General features: G+C 38.1%; 1 protein-coding gene and 1 long non-coding RNA gene across 2 annotated transcripts; both read left to right on the forward strand.

Moving 5' to 3' along the window:
* The first annotated feature begins 290 nt into the window (after positions 1-290).
* LOC124162997 (protein male-specific lethal-3) lies at positions 291-25,175 on the forward strand. The gene is made up of 11 exons (XM_046539779.1): positions 291-726; positions 1,013-1,081; positions 3,786-3,895; positions 6,333-6,478; positions 6,611-6,816; positions 9,120-9,313; positions 10,090-10,302; positions 10,629-10,940; positions 13,165-13,391; positions 20,442-20,526; positions 25,000-25,175. Exons 1-11 carry the CDS (start codon positions 625-627, stop codon positions 25,067-25,069), a joined length of 1,734 nt encoding a protein of 577 aa, XP_046395735.1. The 5' UTR covers positions 291-624; the 3' UTR covers positions 25,070-25,175.
* On the forward strand, positions 3,904-6,033 carry LOC124162799. Its single transcript, XR_006865680.1, has 2 exons — positions 3,904-4,118; positions 4,270-6,033. It is a non-coding gene; the product is annotated as an uncharacterized LOC124162799 (long non-coding RNA).
* Positions 25,176-26,705: the final 1,530 nt, after the last annotated feature.

Genomic DNA, 26,705 nt, shown 5'->3' on the forward strand with positions numbered 1-26,705 from the left:
TCCCTCACACATCATTCTGAAACTACCATAGATTTTAGTGAGCTGGATCTTCCTATCAGTTGGGGATTTAAATGGGCATCATCCGGTTCTCATGCTGAAGTTGAGGGGACGCAATTGGAGGGCACGATCAAGGGGACTCTATTGAATGTACTGTAACATTTGTGGGCGCGACCCTTAAGGGGGCTTGAGTTTTGGGGGAGCGGGAGGTCCGCGTTTCCGTTTCGTTCGTTTATTCGGATTGATCCAAGCGGTCCACTTTCCGTTCCAAGCGTTCCATGCCGTCTGTTTCATGTTCCGCTTGTTCAAAGTAAACGAACGCGGATTTGTTTCGGAACGCCACTGAAAATGTTCGGAAATGTCGATAGAAGACTGCTGGTGGATTTCGTGAAGGCATTATGAATTGACACCGTAACACACTATTTTATTTCATTTACTTACGGCACTATTTATTATTTGTGAACTGACGAACGAATACTTTGCCTTCTGTGGAAAAAGCTTCGACTGCACGAACGAACGAAGGCTCGAGAGATTAATAGCGCAGTAAAACTGTTGCAGTGTGTAAATGGAATTTTTTGTGTTCACTTTCTCGGAACCACTGTCTTGCTTTTTAGAACTTAATGAGGAATGGTTTCCACGAGGGGTGTGAAATTTAAATTCTCAGAAGGAGAAAAGGTGCTTTGCTACGAGCCAGATCCCACCAAAGCTAAGGTTTTATATGACTCCAAAGTAAGCTTTTCTACATTTAAAACACTAATATAAGTTCACGAGAGCTTCTGTATACCGTAAGATAGTAATTTTTAATGCCTTTCCTTGGAGATGTTGAATAGAAATTTGTACTGCTTGTTTTAACGAACATTTATTGCTTCATTTGAAGACTTTTTCCACGATTTTTTGATCTCATCTGTGGTTATAAAGGATTGAAAGATTTCTCATCCTAAATGATGATAAGTTGAATGATTTAGAACGGCTTATCCTCACATAACACTCATCCACATCTATGTTTTGTTTTCAGGTTCTTGAAGTCATTGTCAACAAAGATAGCCGGGGAAGAAAATGTGTGGAGTACCTAATTCACTTTCAGGTGGGTTTCCTGTTTGATCGGTAGTCACTTATAAGACACATTGAACTCTCTTGCTCTTTTCATTACAATAGATCCTCAATTATCCATTGTTTAATAGAATTATGTTCCTATCACTTATCTAGTCCATCGTCATATAACTCCCCGACTCTCTCAGTCTTCCCAACATTCCTCTACTGTTCCTATTCTTCCTTGGCTACAATTTCCTATCTCAAAATAACTAGATTTTAATATTCAGGAGAGCATGATAAAGTAAAAGCACTTAAGAAATTGTCGAGAATGGATTATCTGTCTTATTCCATTGTCTGTTTGGGCTTTCCCATCCATTTGTTCAGACAATCAAAGCTCAGCATACTGTGCCCATACTATTAGTTTATTATTCTCTTCATTTCTTTTTCTTAGTTATTTCATTATTTAATCAAATTTTCATTCTTTGGATGTTCATCAAGTTACTTTGACAAAAAATACAATGAATGAATGTCAGGTTGTGTGGACCTCAAATGAAGTAAGTTAGTTTCATGCACACCGCATTTCAATTTTATCTTTATAATAACCATTTAAAGTGGTAACTACACCTTCAACCCTTGTCTGAAGTGGTGATGTAATGGACAGAGTGATTAGCTGCTGAAGTGAAGGCTGTATGTTTGATTCCTCTAGCAGGTTTTCCATCACAAAAAAAGGCTCACATGTTATGCTTTGCATCTTCATTAGCATGTCACTTGAAGTGGCCAATGTTTTTCTTTTTACAGGAAAATCTTTTATCAGTTGTTAAGCTGTTGTAGAGGCTCACTGAATTTCATTGGTAGGCTTTAAATTCCTGTCAGACAGAGTTTGTGTCTGTTTAGGATGTAAAGTATGTATGCCATTCTGCCACCTTAGGCGCTTATTCAACAGAAGCAAATTATGTTAAAAATGAGGATATTTGACGGCATTCCTTGCATATTCTTCCCTAAGATCTCATCCATGCCTGATATAATTTCCTTAGCTTAGGATAAGCTTTTTATCAATTGTTACCTTAAGAAAACTATAAGAAACAGATAACTCCCTCACTTGTGCTATCTGGGGCATTGCTTTTGAAGTAATATTTTATGAGGAACAATAATGACAGTGGACTTTAGGAGTGGGCAGCCATAGGATCACGATTATCACCATCTCCTCGGCTGTACTCTATCTGAAGTCTTACCCACCCACCTGTATCTTATATAACACCTGTGTTTTATGTATCCTTATGTTACTCCGTTAATTTTCCCTCCCAGAATCATTGAGATTGAGTCATCTGAGATAGAAATGCGCAGAGCTGATACCTCAACCCATGCCCAAAGCTCTGAATCCCTTTTTTGGCATCAGAGAGCCCATTTCTCCGAACATCTCCCCCTGTGATGTGGAAGGTTACTCTCCCCCTTTGACGTGGAAGGTTACTTGGGATTTCCACCAGGTCAGGTTCTCTATCACGGCCGAGATTTCGATGTACGAGTCATCCATCATCATCATATCCTGATAACAATGGACGACTTGTGCATCAAAATGTCGCCCATGATGGAGAACCTGGCCTTGTGGAAATCTGGGGTAACCTTCCGCGATACTATATATGCCAGGAAAGCCCACAATCATTCTGCTCCCCCTGTGTGCTGTTTTCTCCCCAATCCCTTCCCATCCTGAGCACCAAAGGCTATGGGTTTCCTTTCCAAGTTTCATCCCTAAACATACCCTCCTCTCCACTCTTTGCCATTCTCCTTATTCCTATGACCGAACTACCATTGGAGACATAAGTGAAGAAACTAAGGGTGTGTTGCTGAACTGCTACGTCATTGTCTCATAAGTCATCAATTCTAGTTAGATATTTCTCGAAAAGCTGTATAAATGACTGCAATTCTTCGTTAAAACTTTCACGGGTACTCGTCATGTTGAATAAAAACTTTTGAGCAATTTCACAGCTGGGGTCACCAAAAAATTGACGTGGCGTCATGGCCCAAAAGTTTTAGTTCAACATGACTGTCATGCTCTCTGCTTCCTCAGCAGCCCCTCCAATTCTGTGACACTGAAAGTACTTTAAAGCCATTTGTGTACTACATTTCACTCAATAATGGTGCTTGGACAATTGGTAATCTAATTATTGTCAACATTGAACATTTTATAAGTTATGGGTGCCGTTAAATTTCCAAGAACGAATACTATGCAGTGCTTTTACCGAAATTCCCCCAGTGACCCATGTCCTTCAGGGAAATCATTAACCTATACCAGCACCTTCCACAGCCAGACTCAATGACCTTCCATAGACTATTGTGATTTAGAAAACTCAATGTACCCCGCTAATCCTCTCTTTCTTCTCCAACACTGCCACCTTCTTTAGCTCTCGTCTCCTCACCCACTTTAACCCCGCCCTCCCCTGGCTGGTCAGATACCTATCCTCACAGGAAAAACCCTTGTCCCAAATCAAGGCTGCCCCTTACCCCCCCCCCCCTCTCACTATTCCATTCTGTGTTTAACCCTCACCCCCGCCCTTTCAACTAGTCCTTTTCCTTCCGATAGATGTCCTCACAGTCACTTGTGTACTTTGCGTATAAATGTATGATGCATGCAAGATCAGTCACCTGACGATGTAACCAAGTTACGAAACCCGGGTCTTGCCCATAATTAAATAACAGTGAACCTTACAAAGTTTTATTTCCTTACTTCCATTATAAAAATACCATTGAATTTCTTTTAGGGATGGAACTCCTCCTGGGACCGCTGTGTTGGTGAAGATTATGTCCTCAAGGATACAGACGATAATCGACGACTTCAAAGAACACTTTCAGATAAAGCACAGCTGCAGCTGTGAGTGATAATACACTTAGAAAGCTTCCTTTGTATTTTTGGATGTCTTGTGTGATAAGATTGAGTTGGGAAATGAAAGTTGAAAATGGCGTCTTAACATGAGTTTTGCAGTACATATTTATAAGGTCTCATTTTGTGACAAAGTTTCACCCTAAGAATTTGGTTCAAGGAATCGAATACCCAAAATTGAGCAGAATATGACTGTTATTTGGATTATGATGAGGTATTGAGTAATCCTTACATTTTTTTCAAATTACTAGACCTAAACCTGTTTTATTCATTGATGAATTTGTCAGAGTAAATTTTCTTTTCTTTGACTATCTCTATCACTTACATCCTGGGTTAAATTTTCTCTATATTTTCATTTTTTATAGGATATTTTTATGAGATATAGCAGTGAATACCTCGATATCCATGAAGGGAAGTAGAAATTTTTAACTTATTTAGGTCAAGAATCAAAATTATTTATGAATAATATGTATAGCTAATTAAATTTAAGCAGGAAATTCAGAAGACTTAGCTATCAAAAAATTTGTTCAGGTCATCATTCGTATTCATGTATTCACCGTAGCTGAAAGGTTGGTTATATTAATGCATTGAAGTGTCTTACAGAAAGCCTCATACAAGAATTGATTAAATTGATTTGCTAATTGAAGAATATACTGTAGGAAAGGAATTTTGGAATAAATTCGGAATATTATAGAAATATTGTGTGTTACATATTTGAAAATAAGAGGCAAATTTTGATAAAATAAAAGAATAATTGGAAAATGGACAGCTTTGAAAGACTAGTATTTCACCTAAGGTGCTTTTGATGCTTCATTTTTTACATGGTACCGCAGTAAAACTAGGTTGTAAGTTTCTTTGTGAATTATTCTACTTCAAAATCATGCTCTCAACATTTTTTTAATCGCTTAAATTGTTTTAATGAGAGTTAATCCATTAAAAATATTGGATATGAAGAAAATTCAATCAGGGCTGTGTGCTCTTGTCATAGAATCTATTACGTAATTTTTTCATCCAAACCATGGTAATTGCTAGAAATTGTTGACTGATAAGGAAATAACATGAAATAGCAAGGCTAAAAGACATCATGTAGTCTTTAATGATTACACATTGTACTTCAATGCTTGAAAAATTTTCCAAAAGATAGATTTGATTGGCATTATTGCCTACATTTCTCATTATTTCATGCTATTCCTTGCATGGCAAATTCCTGCTATTTGTGCTTCATTAGTTCTTTTGTTGTCTTTCATTTTTGTGGATGATTTAAATCAAGCATTTTGCTTATACCCTTTATTCATTGTTTGCATGCTTTGTGTAATTTGAAAATCTTGTCTGGGAAGGTGTATCCGTAAAATTGAATTTACTATGTAGAGTTATACAAAATATAACGTTGGGATTGTGTGACGAAGCAAAGCTCTATGCTTCCTTGACAAGCAGTTTGTTGTTTGATATTCAAGTCAAGGTTTATCATGATACTCCAAGTGTGAATCTTAAGAGTAAGTTTTTATGTGATGTCTTCTTGGATTTAGTGGACATAGATATCCTTTTAAGCTGCCAGTGGCTCACAAAAATAGAAATAATAGTTGCTTACTACGTAAATAATAATAATTACTGCTTAAAAATTTCTTGTATTTCTTTTCATGGAAGTAGGAGAAAAATTGTTGACCATTTATCACTACTACTATCTTAGTATTCATAAAAATCTTTATGACTGCACCATTAATTTTGACCAGGAGACTTTGAGGTTTTTATGACTTGATGGGATTAAATGATGTTTTCAGTGAAGCATACAGCTTTGCTTTTCAATGATAGTCATATGAAATTTATGCTTAGATATGTTTATCATAGAAGTAAGTGCTGTATGAAATAAGTTGGCATCCATTTTACCACAATGATAAAATAATTTTCTTAGCCCAGAAATTATTCCTCAAAAGTTATCTTCTCCTCTAAGTATCTAAGAGCTGAGAATAGCTTTTAAGTTTTAATGTGCTGACTACAAAATTGGAGTTTTGAAAATATCCCTTGTGTAAATATTAAATTCATATTATTTTATCATATTAGTTTTATTATGTTATGGTACCATTAAAGGGTCATTGGCAAGCAAATGCCATGTTAACAATGCTTATATGAGACGTAATGGAAAAAAATGTGATACAGAATTTTTTTCTTACTCTTTGAGTAAAACGGTTCTGACCACTAATAATCAAATGTAGGGCAGATAAAAATTGGGAAAATTCGCTTTTTTTTATATCAATTCACATTTTTAAAAAATGCCAACTTGTCTCAATACTGCAACATTCCTTGTACCATTTGTTGTGACCTTCTCATCCAATGAAAATGAAGTGTTTTCCAGGTCGTCTTGCGTGGGAGCAATACGACGACCTCAAACAATCTGGAGATAAGCAGACAGACTGAGCAGCTGCTGGAAAAGGTGCTCAAATTCATATCTACCCGCATGCAATTCCAGGCGCGAGAGGAAGCAGCAGGCAAGGCGAAGGAAGACATCCGACAGGACGTCGGACGGGGAGGGTGGCGTGGGGGGTGGGGGGGGCACGGTGAAGCGGCAGCGGAGGAGGGGTAAGAGGCGGGCAGGGGGAGGGGCACGTGGTGGCGGGAGGGGTAGCAGGGGAGGGGGCGGAGGGGGGGTGGATGGGGAGGCTGCATCCTCGGGAGGGGAAGATGAGGAAGGGGAGGAGGAGGAAGAGGAGGAGGACGAGGGAGGGGGTGAGGGATTTTCCTCGGAGGAGGAGAACAGCGATGGGGGGGAGGATGGGGAGGATGAGGATGCCGCTGGAGAAGACGAGGATGGTGATGAGGAGGGGGAGCCGTCCGAGGGAAGAATCCCCCTCAGCCTCAGCGACAACCTGAAGAAACTACTCGAGGATGATGGCGACCTGATTACGTGCAAGCACAAGGTTTCTCATTCCCTTGTCTGTAGATGTAGTGCTGTGAAGTCTTAAGGCCTGGTTTCACGAGATATCAAAGCATGCGAGTTTGTGTCTAAATGCATGAACGATTTAGGTGGAGCGGAACATGTACTAGTGCTTGAACCTAATTAGAGCAGGTTCTATTTTCTGTTCATGAATTCGTACAATTTGGGTGGTTACGCGAAGCATTTCGGCATTGCTGTGAATGCTACTTGGGTCATCCACCAGGTAATCCACAATGGCTGCCGACTGCCGAGGTTTCAGGGTATGAGTTGTCAGGGCTGAAAATGGAAGAAACTAAGTTAAAAGCGACCTTGTAGATAATAAGTCCTTCAGCCCTGAGGATGGAGTATGACTCTTACCCCGAAGCGTCGGTAGCCATGGAGGAGATTACCCGGTGGACCACCCAAGCAGCCTTCACTTCCAGCATACACCAGGAAAGCATCAGATCTTTTTTTTTGTTTCGCCATTCATTTTTGCATTCATGAACTTCATTAACTTGTGTGTGTTAATGTATCTTGTAACCAGGCCTTTAAAGAATTGCTCTGAACTTAAAACGTACAGGGTTGATGCCAACTTCCAACACTAGAGATGGTCAGAAATCAAATCACCAAAAAAAATACAATCCAGTTACTTTTAATGGGTGAATTGATTTCAGAGGAAGTTTTTAGTGATTGTTTTAAGGTTGTAGTGAGTGGAGTGGAGCCTAATATCCTGTGAGAATTTCAATGACACCTTCAGCTCAATGCTACATTTTAAAAAACTTTTTATAATTGTTACTACCACAATGGCTCATATGCATAGAAGTGAAGTGACCAGATATCTCCCTTTCTGTGGCTCAGTTATTCTTTTTGCAGTAATACTTCATGTCCAGTTATCCCCCTCAACAATTTGGAAATAATCAACTATCCAATGTCATAAATTCTTGCTTTTTTCAATTTAGGTCTGGTTTGAAACAGAAAAATTGTAAGCTTTAATGGAGAAATATGTTTTACATTTTGAACCCAGATTGTCTAGGGTTGAAGGCTTGAATTCTGAGCTTCTTATATGAATTATGTGGTAAGTAGATGTGCCATAGATGTCATGGGAGCCTAATTTTCCTATCATATTCATGATAAAGTTCATAATAAGTATATGAATAGGTACATATTGACTGTGTCTATTCTGTGCATAGTTGCTTTTAACTTAGTTTCTTCCATTTTCAGCTCAATTCCCTATAAGAAATAAGTAAAACTTTTTGATTTTTTACAGTCCACAAGTTATTAATGCCTGGGCTACAAATGTTGAAATGCTTTTGCTTCACCTTCAGGTCTAGTTCAAAATGAAAAAGTTTTACTTTATTATATTTGCCAAGCTTTTCCATCATATCTCGCTAAATTCAGTTGAATTCAATTCCCGTAGATGAACAGTGTCCAGTATTGCAGAAATATATTTTTAAGGCTTTTGTGTATCTGAGGAACATCACTTACGTAGTTTCAAAACCATTATGTATTCCTTTCATAGAAAATTCTAATTTTGATTTAATCAATTTCTCCCTGTAAATGTAAAATCCCTGTGCTAGTGATGCGTGGAATCTATAATCTCTGAAGTCGTTTGAATGTTGCTTAATGGAATTTGTTAGGATTCTGAGGAATATTTGAACCTGTGGTAGTACTTCATTCAGCTACACCATTAATACTCATGTAGTACGTAACATGCTAGAGCAAATTTTTGTATTGCTTCTTATTTTTCTGATAAAACTACCAAGGCTGGTGAGAAATGCATACAAATATCTCTGAATATCTTAATGTGCTCTGAAGCTCTTCAGATAAGTAGCTATTGAGTAGCATTCTCACTATAATCATTTCTATAATTAGTTGTCTCAGGCGTGACTTTATGGAATCTATTAAATATAATGAAAAGTAAAGGTCAAATTACAAAGTTTTCTTCACTTTTCATTATGATCATTTGTCATTTTCTAGGCTTACGACTGGCTGAATTTTGTTATATTTTTAATCTCCCTGAAATAAATGAAAGTGTGACAATGGAACTTAGTTGGTATTATATTGAAATAGTGATTAAACACTGGTAGCCAGAGAACGAGATTGCTCCCGAACTATCAGCCTAGATGATGCTCCCTCACTCAAATAGAAACTTACTCTTAAGTGTTATTCGTATCAATAGAAAAATCTTTCCGTTCTGAAGTGGCATCAGTCCTTACAATCTTTTGGTGTGAGTGTTTTTGGCAGATCAATTTTCATAGCAATTTACGCTCCTTTATTTCCCTTGTTTGAAAAATATTTCTCCTGAAGTTGGTTAGGCTGCCTGCCTCTCCCAATGTTATAGCAATATTGGAGGGCTTCATGAAGCAGTATGCACTCAATCAGCTGTTCCCAGCGACAATATCTCCTGAGAAGAGGAAGAAGCAGCCAAGGAATCAGCATCACCACCATGCTAATGGACATGGTAGTCGAAGACCCAGGGATTATGAGAAGGCTTTGAGGAGGTTAGTCATTCTCCTTTTATGTTTAAGATTGTGCACTTTGGTAACGCAGCACTTGGTGCAGAAGGAAACCTCCTGAGACTGACAAGCACAGGAAGGGTTGAACATAGAATTAGGGAGGGGTGGCTGGTGAAAGGGGGTAGGAGTTGCCCAGTGCAGTACATACAGGGATAGGTTTTGTCCAGTCCATGGTAGGGATTGGAGTTTGTTTGTCCTTCTAGTCTGTGAAGACGAGTTATGGTGTCACTGATAGATTTATCTCAAACGGGTGGAAATAATTAGATATTGTTAGAGCTCTCTGTGTCTTAAAATGAATATGAAATTGCCATGTTTACTAACTGCTTAGAAGAGGTTGAACATATATCTTCCTGCGAGTATAACTTTGTTATTTGCGTGATTCATTTCTGTATGCCTTCTTTAGCAGCAGGATTTTTTTATGTAGCAAAACCGGCCTTAGTTATAGGTGGGCTCCACTGTACTTCAATTTGTGGCTCTCTAAGGCTAAATCTTTGTTTAGTTGATTGTAAACCTCCCATTTGTATCCCAGGGTAGCGCTTGAATTATTTGAGGTTAATTCTGATGCATAACTGAGCACTTACCCAATAAGTTAGGAATGAGTGCTTGAGATCATTCTATTAACCTAACGCATCTTTTTGGTGGACTTTTCTTGATGGATGTTTGGTGACTGAGCTCTCTTTTATTGATGTCATGCATTGCATTTTGATAGTACATAGATGACAAGATGTTTGACCTAATTCATGTCATTCATGTTTTTTCAGCTTGAATCTCTGCAAAGAAGTGGTAGACGGTATTAGGATATATTTTGATCACACCTTGAGTGGATTATTGTTGTATGCCCAAGAAAAAGAACAGTATGAGGAAGAGGTGGCATCGTTAGCATCACTTTCCAACTCATGTCGAAGTGAAGGGAGGAGTTCAAATAGCAAATATACACCAACAAAATTCGCTGTCAAGCAGGAGCAGAACAACAGGTTAGTCAACATAGTTTAAAAAATGCAATTCCAATAAAATTAGTAGGTATCCTCCCTTCATTTGAATTTTTTTAATTTACCCGTATTGCCTTGCTATGGGTCCTTTTACAAACCTGATTTATAAGGTAGCAAATTTGGGACACTTAGGCTGGGTACATAATTCATAGGTTTTACATACTGGTAATTTTTATCTGAATGATCATTGTTTTTTTCTGGACATAATTATTTTTTCTTCATTTTTATATTTCAACCACTTAATGAATGAACGAGTGATAAATTTCTACGAAGAAAATTTATTTATGATTGATATTATTGCTTCATTGCAGCTATGATACTCCTGGAAGGTTAACTATTGAGGACTTTTTAAGTGTGCAAGTTAAAGAGGAACCTCGCATCTCATGTGGTGATTCTGATAAGGAGCTATCGGATTTAAAGCACGATATTAGTGTGAAGTCTCCATTGAAAGAAGAAAGGCATGGTGAAGAGAAGGGTGTTAAGCATTTAGAGAAATCAAAGGACTCTTTTCATGATCTCAAGGATGACTCCAGTAAATTTCCTCGACTAGAATCAACTGGAGAAAGTCGGGTGGAAGGTGCTAATCAGTCACTCTCAGGGACATTTCACAATGCCATGTCAAGGTTAGTTCCCTGAAATTTTCAAAGTATACCTCTTGTCTGGCCTCTTTTCCCATTAAGGTGACTCTAATATCGATGACATTATTTGACATTTAAACATTATAAAAGATTCAATAGACACTTGTTACGAGGGGGGACCCTAAAATAACTGGATGGAAATTGCTGTGTGCGTCGGCTTCATATTTTGGGCTTCTCCCACTAGATAGATGTTATTTCATCATTTCTGAGTCAGCATGTGTAACAGCATGGCTTTAGACGGGTGTAACCCCTGGTGACAATTTACATTCAGTTTTTTGACCCCTTTCATTTTTGAATTGGCCTGATATTCGAGAACATGGTGCAGCGTTGAAATTTTGTTCTCTGCTTGGTAAAATTTAGTCGGAATACGTTTTCAACATACAGTAGATTCCGTTTAATGGGTCCACCGGTTACTTGGGGCAGCCGCTTAATTGGGGCAGATCTTGAAGAACAGAACCCAATAGAGGAATATCCCAGAGTATTCTCCGCTTAATTGGGACAGCATGCCGCTTTATTGGGCCATGAGTCGGCGACATAGACTCTATACTCGTGACGAAATTAAAATTTTTTGTTTTCAGAATATGTACTATTTTTTTTATATTTTCCTCCTTTGATTTACTCTTATTTTTCACAAATGTTCCTATTCTTGCCCTATTTTGAAAGCTCTTGTTGTTATGTTATCCGCGATAGGATAGGACTTTTCTTTACTAGGACTTAGTAAAAGACATTCATTCAGCGTCGCCCGTGGCTGTGAAAAATGTTTTTAACAAAAATGTTATAATTCTTAAAAATGATAATAAATTATCTAAACTTGCTGATAGATTAATAGTTTAATTAACTTATGTTACATTATAAACATTCTTTAGTCTTCTTTCTACCATTTCAAACTTTTTTATGCCCATATACAAGAGAGTTCGCCTAATCGGGGCAGCCGCTTAATTGGGGCAAAGTGCACAAGTCCCGATGTGTCCCAATTAACCGGAATCTATTGTATTAAAAAGAACATGCCTAGAAAATACCTCAAGTGTTCGATTGGAAACCGCGATTCAAACCCGGCAACATGTCGATCGAAGACTTTCAACACCCGGGCCGGCCTTCCAGGTCCAGAACTGATGAAAATGTGGAAATAAAACTCGTGCCCTTGTGTACGAGCGCTCTTGATGGGTTTCCATAATGGGCCTCATCTGTGACCTCCTCCCTGACCTTTTTGTGCCACCTTCAGCTTTGAGATCTAAAAATGCATTACTCCTTCAAGACTCTTTGAAGCATTTGATGTGTTTCTGTTTCATTCTTCCCAAGCTGCACACAAAACTTGAACTGTTGTTTTAGTGGATGCTCCATTGTCCTTGGACACAATAAAATACATATTTTGAGTGAATATGCATCCTACTGCTCGGAGCAAACTGAGACTGGGCACATTTTGAAGGGCAGACCCTCCATCACATTATCCAAATATGCTGCAATGGATATTCACTTCAAAATATAATCATGCATGTTACGTTCATAGTGCAGCCTGTACGCCGTACTCACTAAAACGTGCTTCCATTTTACGTAGGAACATGACCATATAGGCTGCTGATGGTACTCAATAACAATATGTAAGCACCTTTACACATGCCTATGTAAGAAGTTAGGCTCCAACATATGATCCTATATGAGCATGCGGGAAGCTACATGGTACCCTAGGTTCTCAACCAAGTTATTTCAGGCATATTGGCCGATGTTTCGGAAAACGACTTTTCTTCCATTTTCAAGGTATGTTACTCAATGAATTTCCGATTTCACACTCATATTTCACATGCATTGAGTAACATGCCGTGAAAATGGAAGACAAATAGTTTTCTGGAATGTCGGCCAATACGCCTGAATTTACCTGGTTGAGAACTCTGGAAGAATTCCTAAATATTATTCACCAGGAAAAATGAAAATCGTTTAAAAATTATCTTGTGTGATGTATTATTTTGTTCTTTCCTGGCTTATGGTAATGGTGAAATCTTCTTGTGTTTTTCACGCCCTGAGGATGTTGGCGGAGGTAGCTGTCGAAACATCGGGTTACAAGCAACTCACCCGGTGGAAAATCCAAGAAGATTTCATTAGAAAAATTATATTATTTGTAGGATGCTTCCCAAAATAATTAGATGATTGTCAGCAAATATCTGCTTTCTTCCTACCTATCTAATGCGGAGCTTTTCTTTTTAAATACCTACAGTGCGGCCAGTACTAGCTCAAGCTACTCAACGCCCTCCTGTGTGACTCCATCCAATAGGGTCTCATCAGTAGCTCATGATCGGTCATCCATCAATTCAATGGGAATGACTGCCAGCGAAAATGCCCTGTTAAGAAAAATAATGAATTGGAGGATGGTTCCCGAGGGAGCTGGTGTTGCCAATACCCCATCTCAGCTGTATGGTGCCCCACACTTGGCCCGATTATTTGGTGAGAAAGTCTTGAACTCATTCATCAGATCTTATCTTTAAAATTGGCTATGTACGTGAGTGCCTAAGCATGAAAAGAGAAATTCCCTGTTAACTTAATTGAACGCTGTTCAAATAACCCATGATTATAGGGACATGCAAAAGGTGGGGTTATTTTATAGCCAAAAAAGTGGTGATACATATTTACAAAAGCGAAGTTATTTTGCCCTGAAATCGGTGTTATTTTAACGGCAAAATAATTGATGTTGATTGAGAGCCATGCTTTCAGTGGCCCACCCATTGCCCTACATTTAGGATACTATTGACCGGGTATAATTTAACCAATAATATGCATGGAGTATTGACTGAATTCACCTACATATTTTATCCTACGCATATCCATATATCCAGCTTACATAGAGAGAAAAATTACTTTTGATTGTCTGTAATTTCAAATGAAATATTGCTATTTTGATCAAGTTGTCTTCTTTTAGATTTGTCCTCTTATCTGTTAACACAGTGCTATAGCAGGAAAGAAATCTTTCTGAGTCCACATTTGCAGAGGGGATCCAAATTGCTTAAAGGCCCTTAGATCCAAACAATGTCTCAGACAATTTGAGCTCTGGATTGTTTTAACCCTTTTACTGCCATTGGGCCGATATATCCGCCCTAGCTTGTTGAGCAAAAACTGCCTGGGGCCGATTTATATGACTCTTTTTTCGTGATTGAGGCCTTTTCATTGGCTGTAATTTATGTAAACCCTCATAATCTATCTATGGTTATAAGATATGAATATATCTTAAGTATTGGGGAAAAATCTAGATGTATTAAATAAAATTAAGTGGCTGAAAATTTAAAAAATATGAAATGTTGCAAATTCTGGAAAATAGCCTTGGCAGTCTTCGCACATCCTACCCGAAATATGCTGGCAGTAAAAGGGTTAAAAATATGTCCACTGAACCCCGGGAATTTTGCTTTTGTAGTAGTTTCTGTAATTCTCCCAACCCCAGCATCAACTTCTCTGTCTCCATTGATTCGAGGCCATGAATTTTTTGTCTTTAAGCTAGGGTTCACGTCTGTAGTTGAAACTTCTTGGGGATCAAAAACTGAGATCTTTTCAAATTCCTATTTTTCTACTTAGGTCTTCTACCATAAGAGAACTAAATTTAGTTGATGCCTTTTAAGCCATCTGCATAGGTATTGACTTTACAGCTGCTGCTTTAGAGGTTCTCATGTTTTGCAAACGTAATAAGTAGTTTTATCGAAAAAAATACTATTATGAATATTCTCGAGACTCATTTAAAACTTCTGTAACTCTTTCGAGGCGGTGGAGTTCTCTCCGTAACATGAATTGAGGACTGAGGTCCATGAGACTCTTCCGTCCCCTGTGTATAGAGCATTTATGCTGGACACCTGTTTAGAAAGGTCATGTGGATAATCACACATTCTCAACACCAACCTTTTTCGATCCTTCCTAGTGGGGACTTCGCATTATCTTGGACTCCGAGGGTAGTTGGGTCTCCCTCCTTTCGTGGTTTATAACCCTACCAGCGGCATTGGTTTGCTGTCAACTCATGCTTTGTTTATATCAATTAGCTACTGTAAACTCTCGATTATACGAAATCAGGGGGACCGGAAAATAGGCACTTCATAATATTGAGTTTCGTAATTTCAAACATTTTTAATAAGTCGCAAAAAAAATGTTGCTTTAGTTCCCATCACCCTTTTTCTGTCTTTATTGGCCTTCTTTAAAATTTTTGGTGGCTATTTAAGATGGAATTTAAAAAAATGCTCTTTCTTATTGATTTTATTCTGTGAAAGATCGTTAAAAATCATACAGCCTTAAATTTTCCGTTCTTTGAAGTTGAATATCAATGATCTTAGCGCTAAAGAAATTACTGTCCATTTTAGAAAATGCAATCAAATAAAATCTTTAAAATTTTTGCACAAGAATTTAATCTGAGAATTTTGTGGTTAGTAGCGAATAGCAACTATTATCTACGCATAAGATAGATATTTGTTTCCAACACCTACGAAATTTAACGGCAGCCCGCCTAACCGCCATTTGTGATGCCTTCTATTGCTCAGTGACGAGAAAAAAAAGAGGTTCATAGCCCATTTCCAAAATAACCATGGTAGGTTAATATTTGTAGTTCCTTCCGTATCGTCAGGTGAATGTACGGTCTTTTAAATTAGTTATTTTCATTATGATTCAGTTACAATCATAAAATATGTAGGATATGATTTTCTAGCGGCGAATATTTGAAGTATGTAAATTCTTTTCGGGCTCTCCATCCGGCTGCCGTGGTCCATCATCTTTGAGGACGTTAAAAATGGAAGACTTTTTATTCCTCATCAAGGCCATTGATGCCGGTAGTGAGGTGCCATGTTTATGTAATAAGTCTCTTCTTTTATGCTGACAGGAGAAAAACTGGTGAAGCATCTTCCATTATCTGGGAAATAAAGAGAGAAACTTTGCAATCCACTTTCATTTTTTTTTAATTCAACACATGCTTTATCATTTCTCAGCATATTTAGGTGAAGTATTGACTCACTTTTGTGAATTCCCAAAAATTATACACCAAAACATGTACCTTAACCTCATTTAGTTTTCATGTCTCTTTCTCCATCGTGTTGAAAATTATGCAAAGTATCATTAGTATAGAGAAAAGATTTTTTGTGTTAGCACTAAAAATTAGTCACGCCATTATCGTAAAATAAGTAGTAGCGTGGAAAGGGCAAAGCAAACAACTTATTTCTGTTGAAAGTCTGCCGAGACGAAGAGATAGAATTTTATAATCGCAGCACCTCACATCTTGTAGGTATCATTGATGACGAAGGATCTTTGATTTAATCGTTGGCTTAGAGGTAGATGGAGTGCCTTACCTGGACAGACACCCGAGAAGAATTTAATTCAATCATTCTTTAGTTCTTTCTCCTTCCCATGTTAATATTTATTTCCATTTATGGCGTGCCTATTTCTTGCACGAAAACTAAAGGAAGGCAAGGTATTGATGTATAATTTTCAAGAGTTCACAAAAGTAATCAACATTGCAAAATTTTAAATCTACACGATATTTAGAAAATAATCTGCCCGAAATACGATGTATTTCAAGCATCATTTAAGTTTGTTGACCATGTTTATAGTGGGTTAGCAAAACCAAATATTTAGCAGAATTGCTAATTTTTTAGTCCCATGAACATTAAGTAATGGATTTAAAAAAGTTAGGTGTTTCGTTTACTTTTCCCCTATATGCGATTCATGCTTCCTAACTTGGCTAAAATGATAAGGGTAAATTACGGAATTGGTGAGGCAGGTAGCCCAGTCGTATCTTTGCGTGAACGAAGTGGGAGGAAATGCTAATCTGCCAAGTCTCACGGGAGCAAGAACAGACTAAAATTGTCAAGAAATGACAAAACATGTGTCGTAGCCAATAAAAAGAATGCGGTTAACAAAGTTTTCCTCTTCATATCCCCAATAATGGAAAATACTTCTCCTGCCTCTGTCCAGTTAGAAACTTGCCCCCGTTGCTTTGAAAAATAGTCAAAATTATGCCTTTTGGTTATTGATGACAATAACTTAATATTATATTTTATGCAGGATAAAGTATATAAAAGTTAATGGTATTTTACTAAGTGGATAGCATGAGTATCAAAATATTACAAATAACTAATACAGTAGACTCTCTTTAATACAAACTAAGTTTTCATTCCTACGAAGTAGTCATGGTGCTATCGAAAAAGGTACATTAACATGTGATAAAAAGAAATAATATTGCAAATTTTTCATCGTCATGAAATTACAAATTGAAGTCAAATAGGTCCCAGCAGCATCGAAAAATATTGTCACAAAGTTTGATGCATTCCCAATCCTAAGTAAAACAAATCACTAAGCATTGCTGTACACCCCACACCATAGAATTTAAGAATTTCTGGGTAAACAAATTTATAATGAATTTGCGGACCTTGAAGGGCTAATACAAGCATGAATAAGGAGAATGCATCTTTCTCTGTTCAGCTTGGGATGAGTTAGGACTACCAGGTGAATCAAATCCATAAAGTATCCAGTTTCACAAACATAACTGGGAAAGTGAGTCAAACAGGAAATGGGAATTAGCCGGCAGAATTGTATGCACTGGTGCTCATGTTGTGTCCAGAATCAGAATACAAAAAGAAAGGATAGTTCCACATCATAGGCAGTTTTTTCCATTTTGTTTTATTTGTTGATAAATAAAATGCCAACAAAATTGGTGTATGGCTTTTATAAATACTGCATTTATCTTACAATTGCAGCAATCATTGGTCATACTTACAATTTACTTCAAAATAGTGAGGTATTAGCTGTCCGAATCACCGAAATAGAGGCCAAAAATAGTCAGGTCACCCGTATTTCTTGTCCCTGCTTCTTCCTTTGTCGTGGTGCACTGGTCATCGTCGTTTAGATGTGGGTTTCTTTATATCTGATGGAATATTTTTGATGATATACCAACATTACTACTATCTGTGCAATGGAGCAAATTTCCTTCTGAAAGAAATGCTCAAATAATGACCATGACTAAGAATGATGCAGCCTGTGATTTTCCCATTGCATGTTGGAATGCTTTTTTATTGCGTATACTTACCGTATATGTCTGAATATAGTCTCCCCTTTTTTTTCCAAAAATGCCCGTGATAAAAGTTAAGGGGGGGACTATATTCAATCCCATTTTAAAATTTTTTCCTGAAACTCAAGAAACTCAACTTCAAACTCAATATTCGGAGGAATACGGTATGTGTCATCTGATTGCCAATCTTATTAATGTGTCTTAAATAACTTTAAATGTTAATGTTAAAATGTATAATTATAATCTAATCAATGACAATACAACATTGAAACAACAAAATACCGTATAAGCTTGTGTAAGAGGCGCACACATGTAAGAGGCGCACCCCTATTTTGAGGATCGAAGCTATAAAGAAAAAAAATTTTGCGACATTTTTTTATCCTATCGTGCGGTGTTGCAGACGTATGCCTGGAATTTCGACAGTTATCGAAATGTCCTCTTTCAGTACTATTTGAAAGAGGAAATTTTGATAACTGCGGCGGCATAAGAGGGAGTAGAAAGAGTTCCGATCCTCTCTTTGCATACGCCATCGCTCTACGTTGCTTGTCCTACTCACGAGCAATTTTGTTTAAAAGCTCTCGCAGGAGTATTGCAATAGAATTGCAGCCGTGGAAAATTTTAAGGCAAAACACGACAGGCAAATGACATGAGCTTTCCCAAGAGATTAAACAACAATCGGGGCAATCTCAGCGCCGTAGGATAATAACCACGTCGTAGATTTAAGGCCCCTTGCACACGCACCGATTTTGGACGGCCGGTAAAATATCGGCCGTCCACATTCCAATAGTGAACAATGGGAGAGCATTGGAGCTTGCACACGTACCGACCACACGCCGGCACCGGCAAAATGCCGGTTAGCTGCCGGCTATTGTCACTGTGGATCGCCGACGCCGGCTTAAAAACTTAGCAACGTATCGTTTGACCGGTAAAAATCCGGCGTGTGTGCAAGCATCGCTTCGCCGGTAAAATATCGGCCAATATTTTACCGGCCGTCCAAAATCGGTGTGTGTGCAAGGGGCCTAACGGAACTACACTCGGCTCTCCATCAGCTAATGCCTCTGCCGTTTTTTTCCTTTCCGAGACTCCACAGGAAAATATCAAGTTACAGGGGAACAATGGAAACGTGTTTCATCCCTACCCCATTCCACCAACTGACCTTTTTCGGTCTACCAGGTTCAATTCCCCGAGTTTCTGGAGGTCAAATGCTACGTGAGTCACCTTCTGAGCTCGAAGATATCTCGATATCTTTCAGCAATTGTATGACACGCACGAGGTTCTAAAAAGAATTAGACCTAACGCGACGTATATCTTACAGCATTTAAGTTTTTTGAGCTCTAATTGATTGACACAAAGATTTATAGCTAAAATGAGGCTACTAATATTCAACATAGTCCAAACAGCACAATTTCGGAAGAAACAAGCGTAGCATAAGCGCATTCAAACAAGACGAGACGGACTGGAAACTCAGGCAACGCAAACTGCGTATATCACATTGCTGCGCCTTCGCCCCTTCGCTTTAAAGGCAACGACGTCACATGCAAGATCGGACGTATTCTTCCCTTGCTCCTTCACTCGTAGCTTTAAATACGGAGGGGAGGGAGCCCTCTTCCCCTCGACCTCTCCTTCAGCGCTCTTCACTTATAAGCATTTCCGATTTCTTCTATCCACCATTAAGTCCAACAATGAGCACACTCGTTTGAATTTTTTCAACCGCAGGTTTTGACACCAATATTACTATATGCAGTATAAATGCCGCGGGATGCCCACTCGTGGCAATAAATTTAGCGCGCGCTCCGGAGCGACTCACCCCGCGCGATCTTTTCAATGTTCACCTCTGGGGTACCGACGTGACAGCGCGATGCTTGCAAGAAATTCAAACAGGAGCATTTTAAAAATACGTCACTAAGGGAGAAACTCCCCTGCCTGCCGCTTGATTTTGACCCAGGGTTTCAGATGACTGACTCACACTGAAAACCAAGGCCACTCAGTTCCCCTTGAACTTGCAACCGGTGAAGGGGAGGGGGGGAAGATAAGAAGTTTGTGTAAGAGGCGCACCCCCATTTTCGGCTGCAATATCTGGGAAAAAAGGTGCGCCTCTTACACGCGCTTATACGGTATGTGATTATTATTGCATTAAAAAATGCTGTTTTTTTTATGTTTCCGAAAAGAAATGTTCATCCGAAGTTCGTCCGTACGAATCTTAGGGCCTGTGAACTTGGTAATGATGAGAGTCTACTGTATAACTAATTCAACCTAAAACTGCTTTTTCATAATTAGGAAATGTACATGATAAAAAATGATATGGTTTTCTTCTGCCTTCCACTTATATTTTATGCATATTCATGTTGGTGCTATAATGTGGGAGCACAGTTATTCTTATACTTTTTTCAGTTCATTAAAATTTACATGCTATCACTAATATTAATTATACACGTATTTTTAAATGTCGATTTCATTCATACTTTCAGTTAAGCTTCCTGATCTCCTTCATGCTTCAGGAATGCATGAGAAAAAGCTGAAAATTCTTTTAGGATACCTTCACTCTTTTCTGGAGTAAGTATTAGTTAGTTCTAGCGGTAAGAATCTTCGAGCATTAAGTTGTCGGGTCAATCCACTTCAAATCACTGAGGCCATGATGCTTAACATTTTTAAGTGTCCTGATTTTTTTTGTCATTGGTTCCCTACTAGTAAACAATCAAAAAACACCTTTTAACCGCAATAAGTATTGTTTAAACTAAAATTACATTTATTATAAAAATTCATTTAAATAAAGAAATATTTTGCGTGGTCGGCATCATGACCACCATCTGTTGTAAACATTTTGTACTGCAGCTTACTCCCGCAAGTGCGTTGTGGTTACAACAGATGGTGGTCACGATGCAGACCATTCAAAATATTTCTATTTTTAAATAACTTTTCATTACAAATGTAATTTTAATGATTTAAACCAGCGTTTCCCAACCAGTGGGTCGCGGGCGGAATTTAAGTGGGTCACGGCGTGGCTCTTGAAAATGTACCAAATTTAACTGATTCATCAGATAATTTTAATTTTATGTATGTGTCATTTTTATTATTTTTTTAACATAAGAAATCTTGGTGCAATGGTTTCCTATTACATTGAAACGAAAACAATAGCGTAACAGTGCTTGTGCACGATCTGGCAACGCATACATACGTATTTGTATGTGTGTGTGTGTAATCATGGATGGGGTAGGGGTGGGTTGCGAAAATGGAAAAAATTAAAAGGTGGGTCGCTAGACATAAAGGGTTGGGAACCACTGATTTAAACAATACTTATTGTTACAGTAATTATTTAATCAAGCCCCTGTGTGCTAACTTGCACTGCACGAGCCCTTGTTTTCACTGCAGGAGCATGTAAAGTGGTTGCATTTTTGTTGAAATTCACTGCTACACTACTCTAAATGTAGTAGAGTCTCAGTCATAATTTTTTTGTGAGATATTTTTATGTGTATAAAGAACATTCTGTAAAATTTTCACTTGCTTTCATTTAGTCCCTTTTTAGATATTGACCTGCAAACATCGATGTTAAAAGGCTTTCTGCATTTTTTGACTAGCTCTAGAAAAAAAAGGAGTGCATTCTCAGTGCATTTGTTTTTTGTTTGTTCCCTAACTTATGCTGCTAGTAGTTTCTAAGTATTAACTCAGAAATAACATTTTATTAGTGAGTCTCGTTTCCTTCATAAAAATTTATGGTGTTAAAAAGTTAGCATTGACAAAATTTTCCTGATTTTTTACGGAAAGATTTTGACTGACTGTATTTTATGATAGAAAAATTAAAAAAATTGTTTCCCAAAGTTCTTTTCATGATGAACACACTGGTTTTTTTATTATTCTGATGTCTATTAAAATAGCTTCAAAGTTAAACTTTATGCAAACCACATTTTTCATCAAAATTTGCCCAGCCGCCCTTTTGAAAATGGCTGCCAAAAAAAAAGTATGGCTTCTTAAATTTTGTTCAAATGGTGTTTTGTGATAGTCTACTTGTAGGGAACCAATGATAAAATAATCAGGGTACTTAAAAATGTCGAGCAACAAATTTTATTCATGTTGGGTGATTTGAAATGGTATGACCCTCTCCTATAATAGCACCTTGTGTTGTATTTTTCATTTCAGATCAGCAATTTTCTTTGGTAGTTAGGTATCAAATCTATTCCTAATTTGGAAGTTCATCTGCTTGTTATTCTTCCCTTTTAAGGCAGTTGATGTTTCACCATGCAAGTGCATTCACGTGTTAAAAATACATTAAAATGTGTAAAACCTCAATATGGGCCCAAAATAGGGTGGTTTCCTATTATTTTTTTATTGCCTAAATCGAAAGATTATTACTCCTGGGGTACGTATTTCACGCTTTTAGATTTTTAAATGACAATATCTATTTTTCGCGATTAAATGAAAAGTGAACATTTTCAAGCGCGCAAAAACTCGACGCGTAAGTATGAATGCCGGGAAATCTCTCCGTACGACGTATTTCTGGTTCCTGCTGCCGCCCTGTGAGGTGACCTTGAGGTGAGGCTTAGTGCTGATACGACGCAGGCTGCTAGCGGGTAGCTGAGTACCCTGCTGACTGGTAGCGCTTGGCTTAAATAAGGATTATTAATAACTTATCAAACGAAGAAAACTTTCCGACCTTAGCCAGTTTTAATAAGTGATTATTGAGACATGTTACCCTGAGCTCTGCGCCTCATGCATCCATTGGTAACCTCGGACGATGTATAACTCCTATCTTCTCTTATAGAAACTAGGTCCCTGTGACGTCACGTTGAGTGGCATGGCATGGGCGCCAATCTGGCCCTTTTCAAATGAGGATAAAAATGGACCATTGCCATTAATCTAAACCGGAATTTCTAAAACGAAATAATTTGTATATTATGAATACACTAATGGTGGGTAACGAATCGCAATCAATGCCTTTCATTTTCTTTGATGAAGGAAACTACCCTATTAGAAAATTCATTTTTGAGGTTCAAAATTTTTTTCTCTCAATTTTTTGTGGAATCGTGAATTAGGTTTAATACGAGGGAACACTCAAAATAAAAAATTTGTTTTCGTTATTTAAAACCAAAAAGATATGAATGAAAAATACACAGGCCAATTTTCAGAGCTCAAATCTGATTTTTACCTGAGATAAGTAACTTTTTAAGTCCACTAGGAGCTTCGGCCATGCCTACGACGGGAATCAGATTTCTATTGGCTGACACCACATGATGTTTGAACCTCATGAATGTCGTGTGAGCAATGCTTGAAGAAGCTGTAAGCATGCTGCATTTGTGGAAATAGTGGTCAAAAGTTTATCGTCATAGCTAAACACAATGTTAATTTTTTTCTGGCTGATTCCAGAAATGTACTGGCATTATTAACAGAGAACCTGGACAATTTTTTTTATCTCAAAACTATATATATAGTTCCAACCCTCGAGTAATTTTCTTAAATCAACCATCAGAGTCCCATGGCATTTTGGCTACTTTGTAGACATTGTGTGAATGCGGTTTAGAGATTCTCCTCACAAACAAGTCACCTAATTTCCTCTAATGTGTTTCTTAGTGGAAATTATGGATTTTCTCCAATTCATGGGCAATTTTCACCGACTCAGGCGCAATTTTCATCATTTTTTTCCTTCTGCTCATGCTTCTCCCACAAAATTGTTTTTCGAGGCAAATATTTTAGCCGTAATTTTTTCACTGCATTGGCCACTCACCGACGCGACGATTTTCCACGGTCCGCCGTTCGCGGCACAGCGCCGTGAAATCCAGAGAGTCATCTTGTCGGATAGTGGCCTGAATTTTACGGCGCTGTGCCGGGAACGGCAGCCGGCGATAAGTCGTTTCGGCTGAAAGCTGCCTCAACGTAGCTCCGTGCGTGTTTCACGGAATAGACGGCACACCGCCACTTTTTGCCGCTTTCAGACAAGCCGGCTTTGCTCCGGCCGTCGTCAACTGCACGGTACCGTGCTTTCAAATAGCCATTGGTCTCAATGTATGTCTTCAAACGAGTCGAATCGCGCAGTTGACGGAACGGCGTTGTCGACGGTCAGCAAGGCAAGGTTCAATCCGGCCTGGCGGTGGGCCGTTTATGGCATGAAATACACACCGTGCTACCTTGAGGCTACTTTCAGACGTGACGACTTTTTGCCGGCCACCGTTCACGGCACGGTGCCGTGAAATTCAGGCCACTTTCAAACGAGACATCTCATGGCGCTGTGCCGTGTACGGCGGCCCATGGAAATTTGTCGCGTCGGAAAGTGGCCAATGCAGTGAAAAAATTACGGATAAATATACACCTCGAAAAACAATTTCGTGTGAGAAGCATGAGCAGAAGAAAAAATGTTGAAAATCGTGTCCGAGTTGGTGAAAATCGCCCATGAATTGGAGAAAATCGCAATTAACTCGAAAGTCGTGTATTCACGGGAAAATCCCGGAATTCGCGTCATCGCATTTGCGACTTTTGCCCTATGTCCTATGACTTTTGACTATGTTCCTAGTTATGAGTCATGCATTCTTTCAAACTATTCCCCCATTAATGAATCAGCCCTAAGTGGCAACTGTGCTACCTTTCCAACATCTTCACTCCCTTATGATACAGAGAGCCATAAAGCTACAAGTTAACTAAACTTCATTTGCAACAGCAATAATTTGATAATTTTTACTGGATAATCATCCACAGCTCTTTAGAATTACTTTGTCTGGCCGGATTTAGGATGCAAGGTGGAGAAAAATATGGCTCATTAAGAATTTGATGATTGATGTGAAAGCTACCTGAAAGTTTTGCCTTCTTGAAACTTAGAAAATTAGGTAACAACTGAGCATGCCTATACTATCTAATGTAAATTTTGTGAGTTTTGCTGATAATAGTTTGTTATTACAATACATATTTCATGATACATATCCTGATCCTGTGAAACCTTACGATGAGCAATTTCCTGAATCCATAAAAATGGATACTTTGTGGTGCCATCCTCTAATGGAGTGGAAAGGATATGGCTCTGTAGTCATTCTTGTCAATTTTCAGGTACTTAGAAGAGCATACTGATTGGTTTGGAGAGCCTCACTACAAGGAAAATCCATCTCTAAGGACGTGATTATTTATTGCTTCAATGTAAAATTTGACATTTGTTACACTGTTTGTGATAAAATGCCAAATATTATATTCTCAAATGACTGTTGCCAATAAATTTTTTAATAAGATTTTTTCCTTATGATCTAATATCACCTTGTATGTGTATGTTAATGTCAGGACACAGCCACTCAATCTGCAAAAAATGCCTATTGTTAGGCCTGTATTCTTAGTCGACCCTATAGGGCCAACTGACCCTGGATACGTCATCAGCCCCTACATAAAGCGATCTCGCCCTACATATGCCACATCAAGCCCTACATATGGCCGTTTTTGGAACTAAACGGGCCCTACTTGATGTAGGGTACCCAAGCCAGCCCTACACCCTACAAAAACATGGCGGGCAGATTTCTTCTGCTGATCACTTTGATTAAAGAATCTATGTTATAAAATATACTAAGGGAGACGAGCTCACGCAAACCATTTTAAAATGCACCGTAACACAGCAGAAAGGTAATACTACCACATTATAACCATCAATTGAAATAAATAATAAAATTGGCTGAAGTATAAAGAGTATAATATAGTTGTATTCATCACCATGTTTCTGCGGCTATATATTAATATTATTCACGTTTGGCACTTGGTACGCTTTTGGGAAACCAATATTGTTTACTTACAACCATAAAAAACATTTTCATGCCGCTATTTGCCACATAATAAACTTAACTACGGAAGGTAAAAGTGAATGATAAACCTTGATAATGCAACGAAAGTTCTCATGTCAATGATCATACTTGCCCCGTAATTATCCCTATCTTGTGTATACTGCTTTTTAAGTAATTTATAGACAATATGATTCTACCTTTGGCTCGATATGAGGGTATTTGTAGCGATGATTAATGTACCGACACGACCTGGCAGACGACACCGATTATTTATTTACCTTGAGCCGTTGCCCTAACAATACGCCCGAAAATTATCGGATGTCTTTTCTTCGTTTCATAGTTAGGTCTCATTATGCAACCAGAGTGGAGAAAAGGTTTATGCCATCATCTGCGTCATTTCTGAGAACTTGATGACGGAATTACTCCTCACCACTTATGTAGGGTCGACTAAGAATACGGGCTAATGTAAATTAACAAAATATGAAACTCATGTCCTCCTGAATTCAAGTCCTTGGATTTCAGTTAACAGCTGATTTTAAAAGCGGTGTTATTTTAAAACTGGGAAATCTGAGAACTCTCAAAATATTTTGCTGTTAGGTTGTTCTTGGAAGAATGGATGGAGAAATATATGAGCACCATCATCTTTGATACAATACATATTGATTACATTTGCCTACTCTTTCTATTGAGTTTGCATTTTCTAGACCTTCTCGGGTCTTAAAATTTGTATGTATTTGAATTGCTTAAGAAAAATTTTTGTAGCTTTTTGTAAAAGCTTGAATTTCAGAGGTCTAAATTTTCATAGTTTAGATTATTTTGTGGCTCTTCAACAACACAGAGAACTTGGGTAGAGCCTTTCCATAATGTCCTCTTGCTTCTATGTATGTCTCTGAAATTTTTTTCTTCCTGTGCTTGTTTATTTTGATAATAAGCTCATGATCTTTTAAGAAAACATTAATGTATGAATCTATGGAATTCTTTTTCCCAGCCATA

The sequence above is a fragment of the Ischnura elegans genome, chromosome 7 (genome assembly GCF_921293095.1).
Source record: "Ischnura elegans chromosome 7, ioIscEleg1.1, whole genome shotgun sequence".
In the NCBI taxonomy this organism is placed as follows: Eukaryota; Metazoa; Arthropoda; class Insecta; order Odonata; family Coenagrionidae; genus Ischnura; species Ischnura elegans.

Bases quoted from the DNA above. Each gene is read 5' to 3' on its own strand.
- LOC124162997 (XM_046539779.1), top strand. From the start codon at position 625: ATGGTTTCCACGAGGGGTGTGAAATTTAAATTCTCAGAAGGAGAAAAG. The intron at 3,896-6,332 runs GTGAGTGATAAT...CTGCTGGAAAAG, and splicing joins GATAAAGCACAGCTGCAGCT to GTGCTCAAATTCATATCTAC. The intron at 6,817-9,119 runs GTTTCTCATTCC...TTTCTCCTGAAG, and splicing joins TGATTACGTGCAAGCACAAG to TTGGTTAGGCTGCCTGCCTC.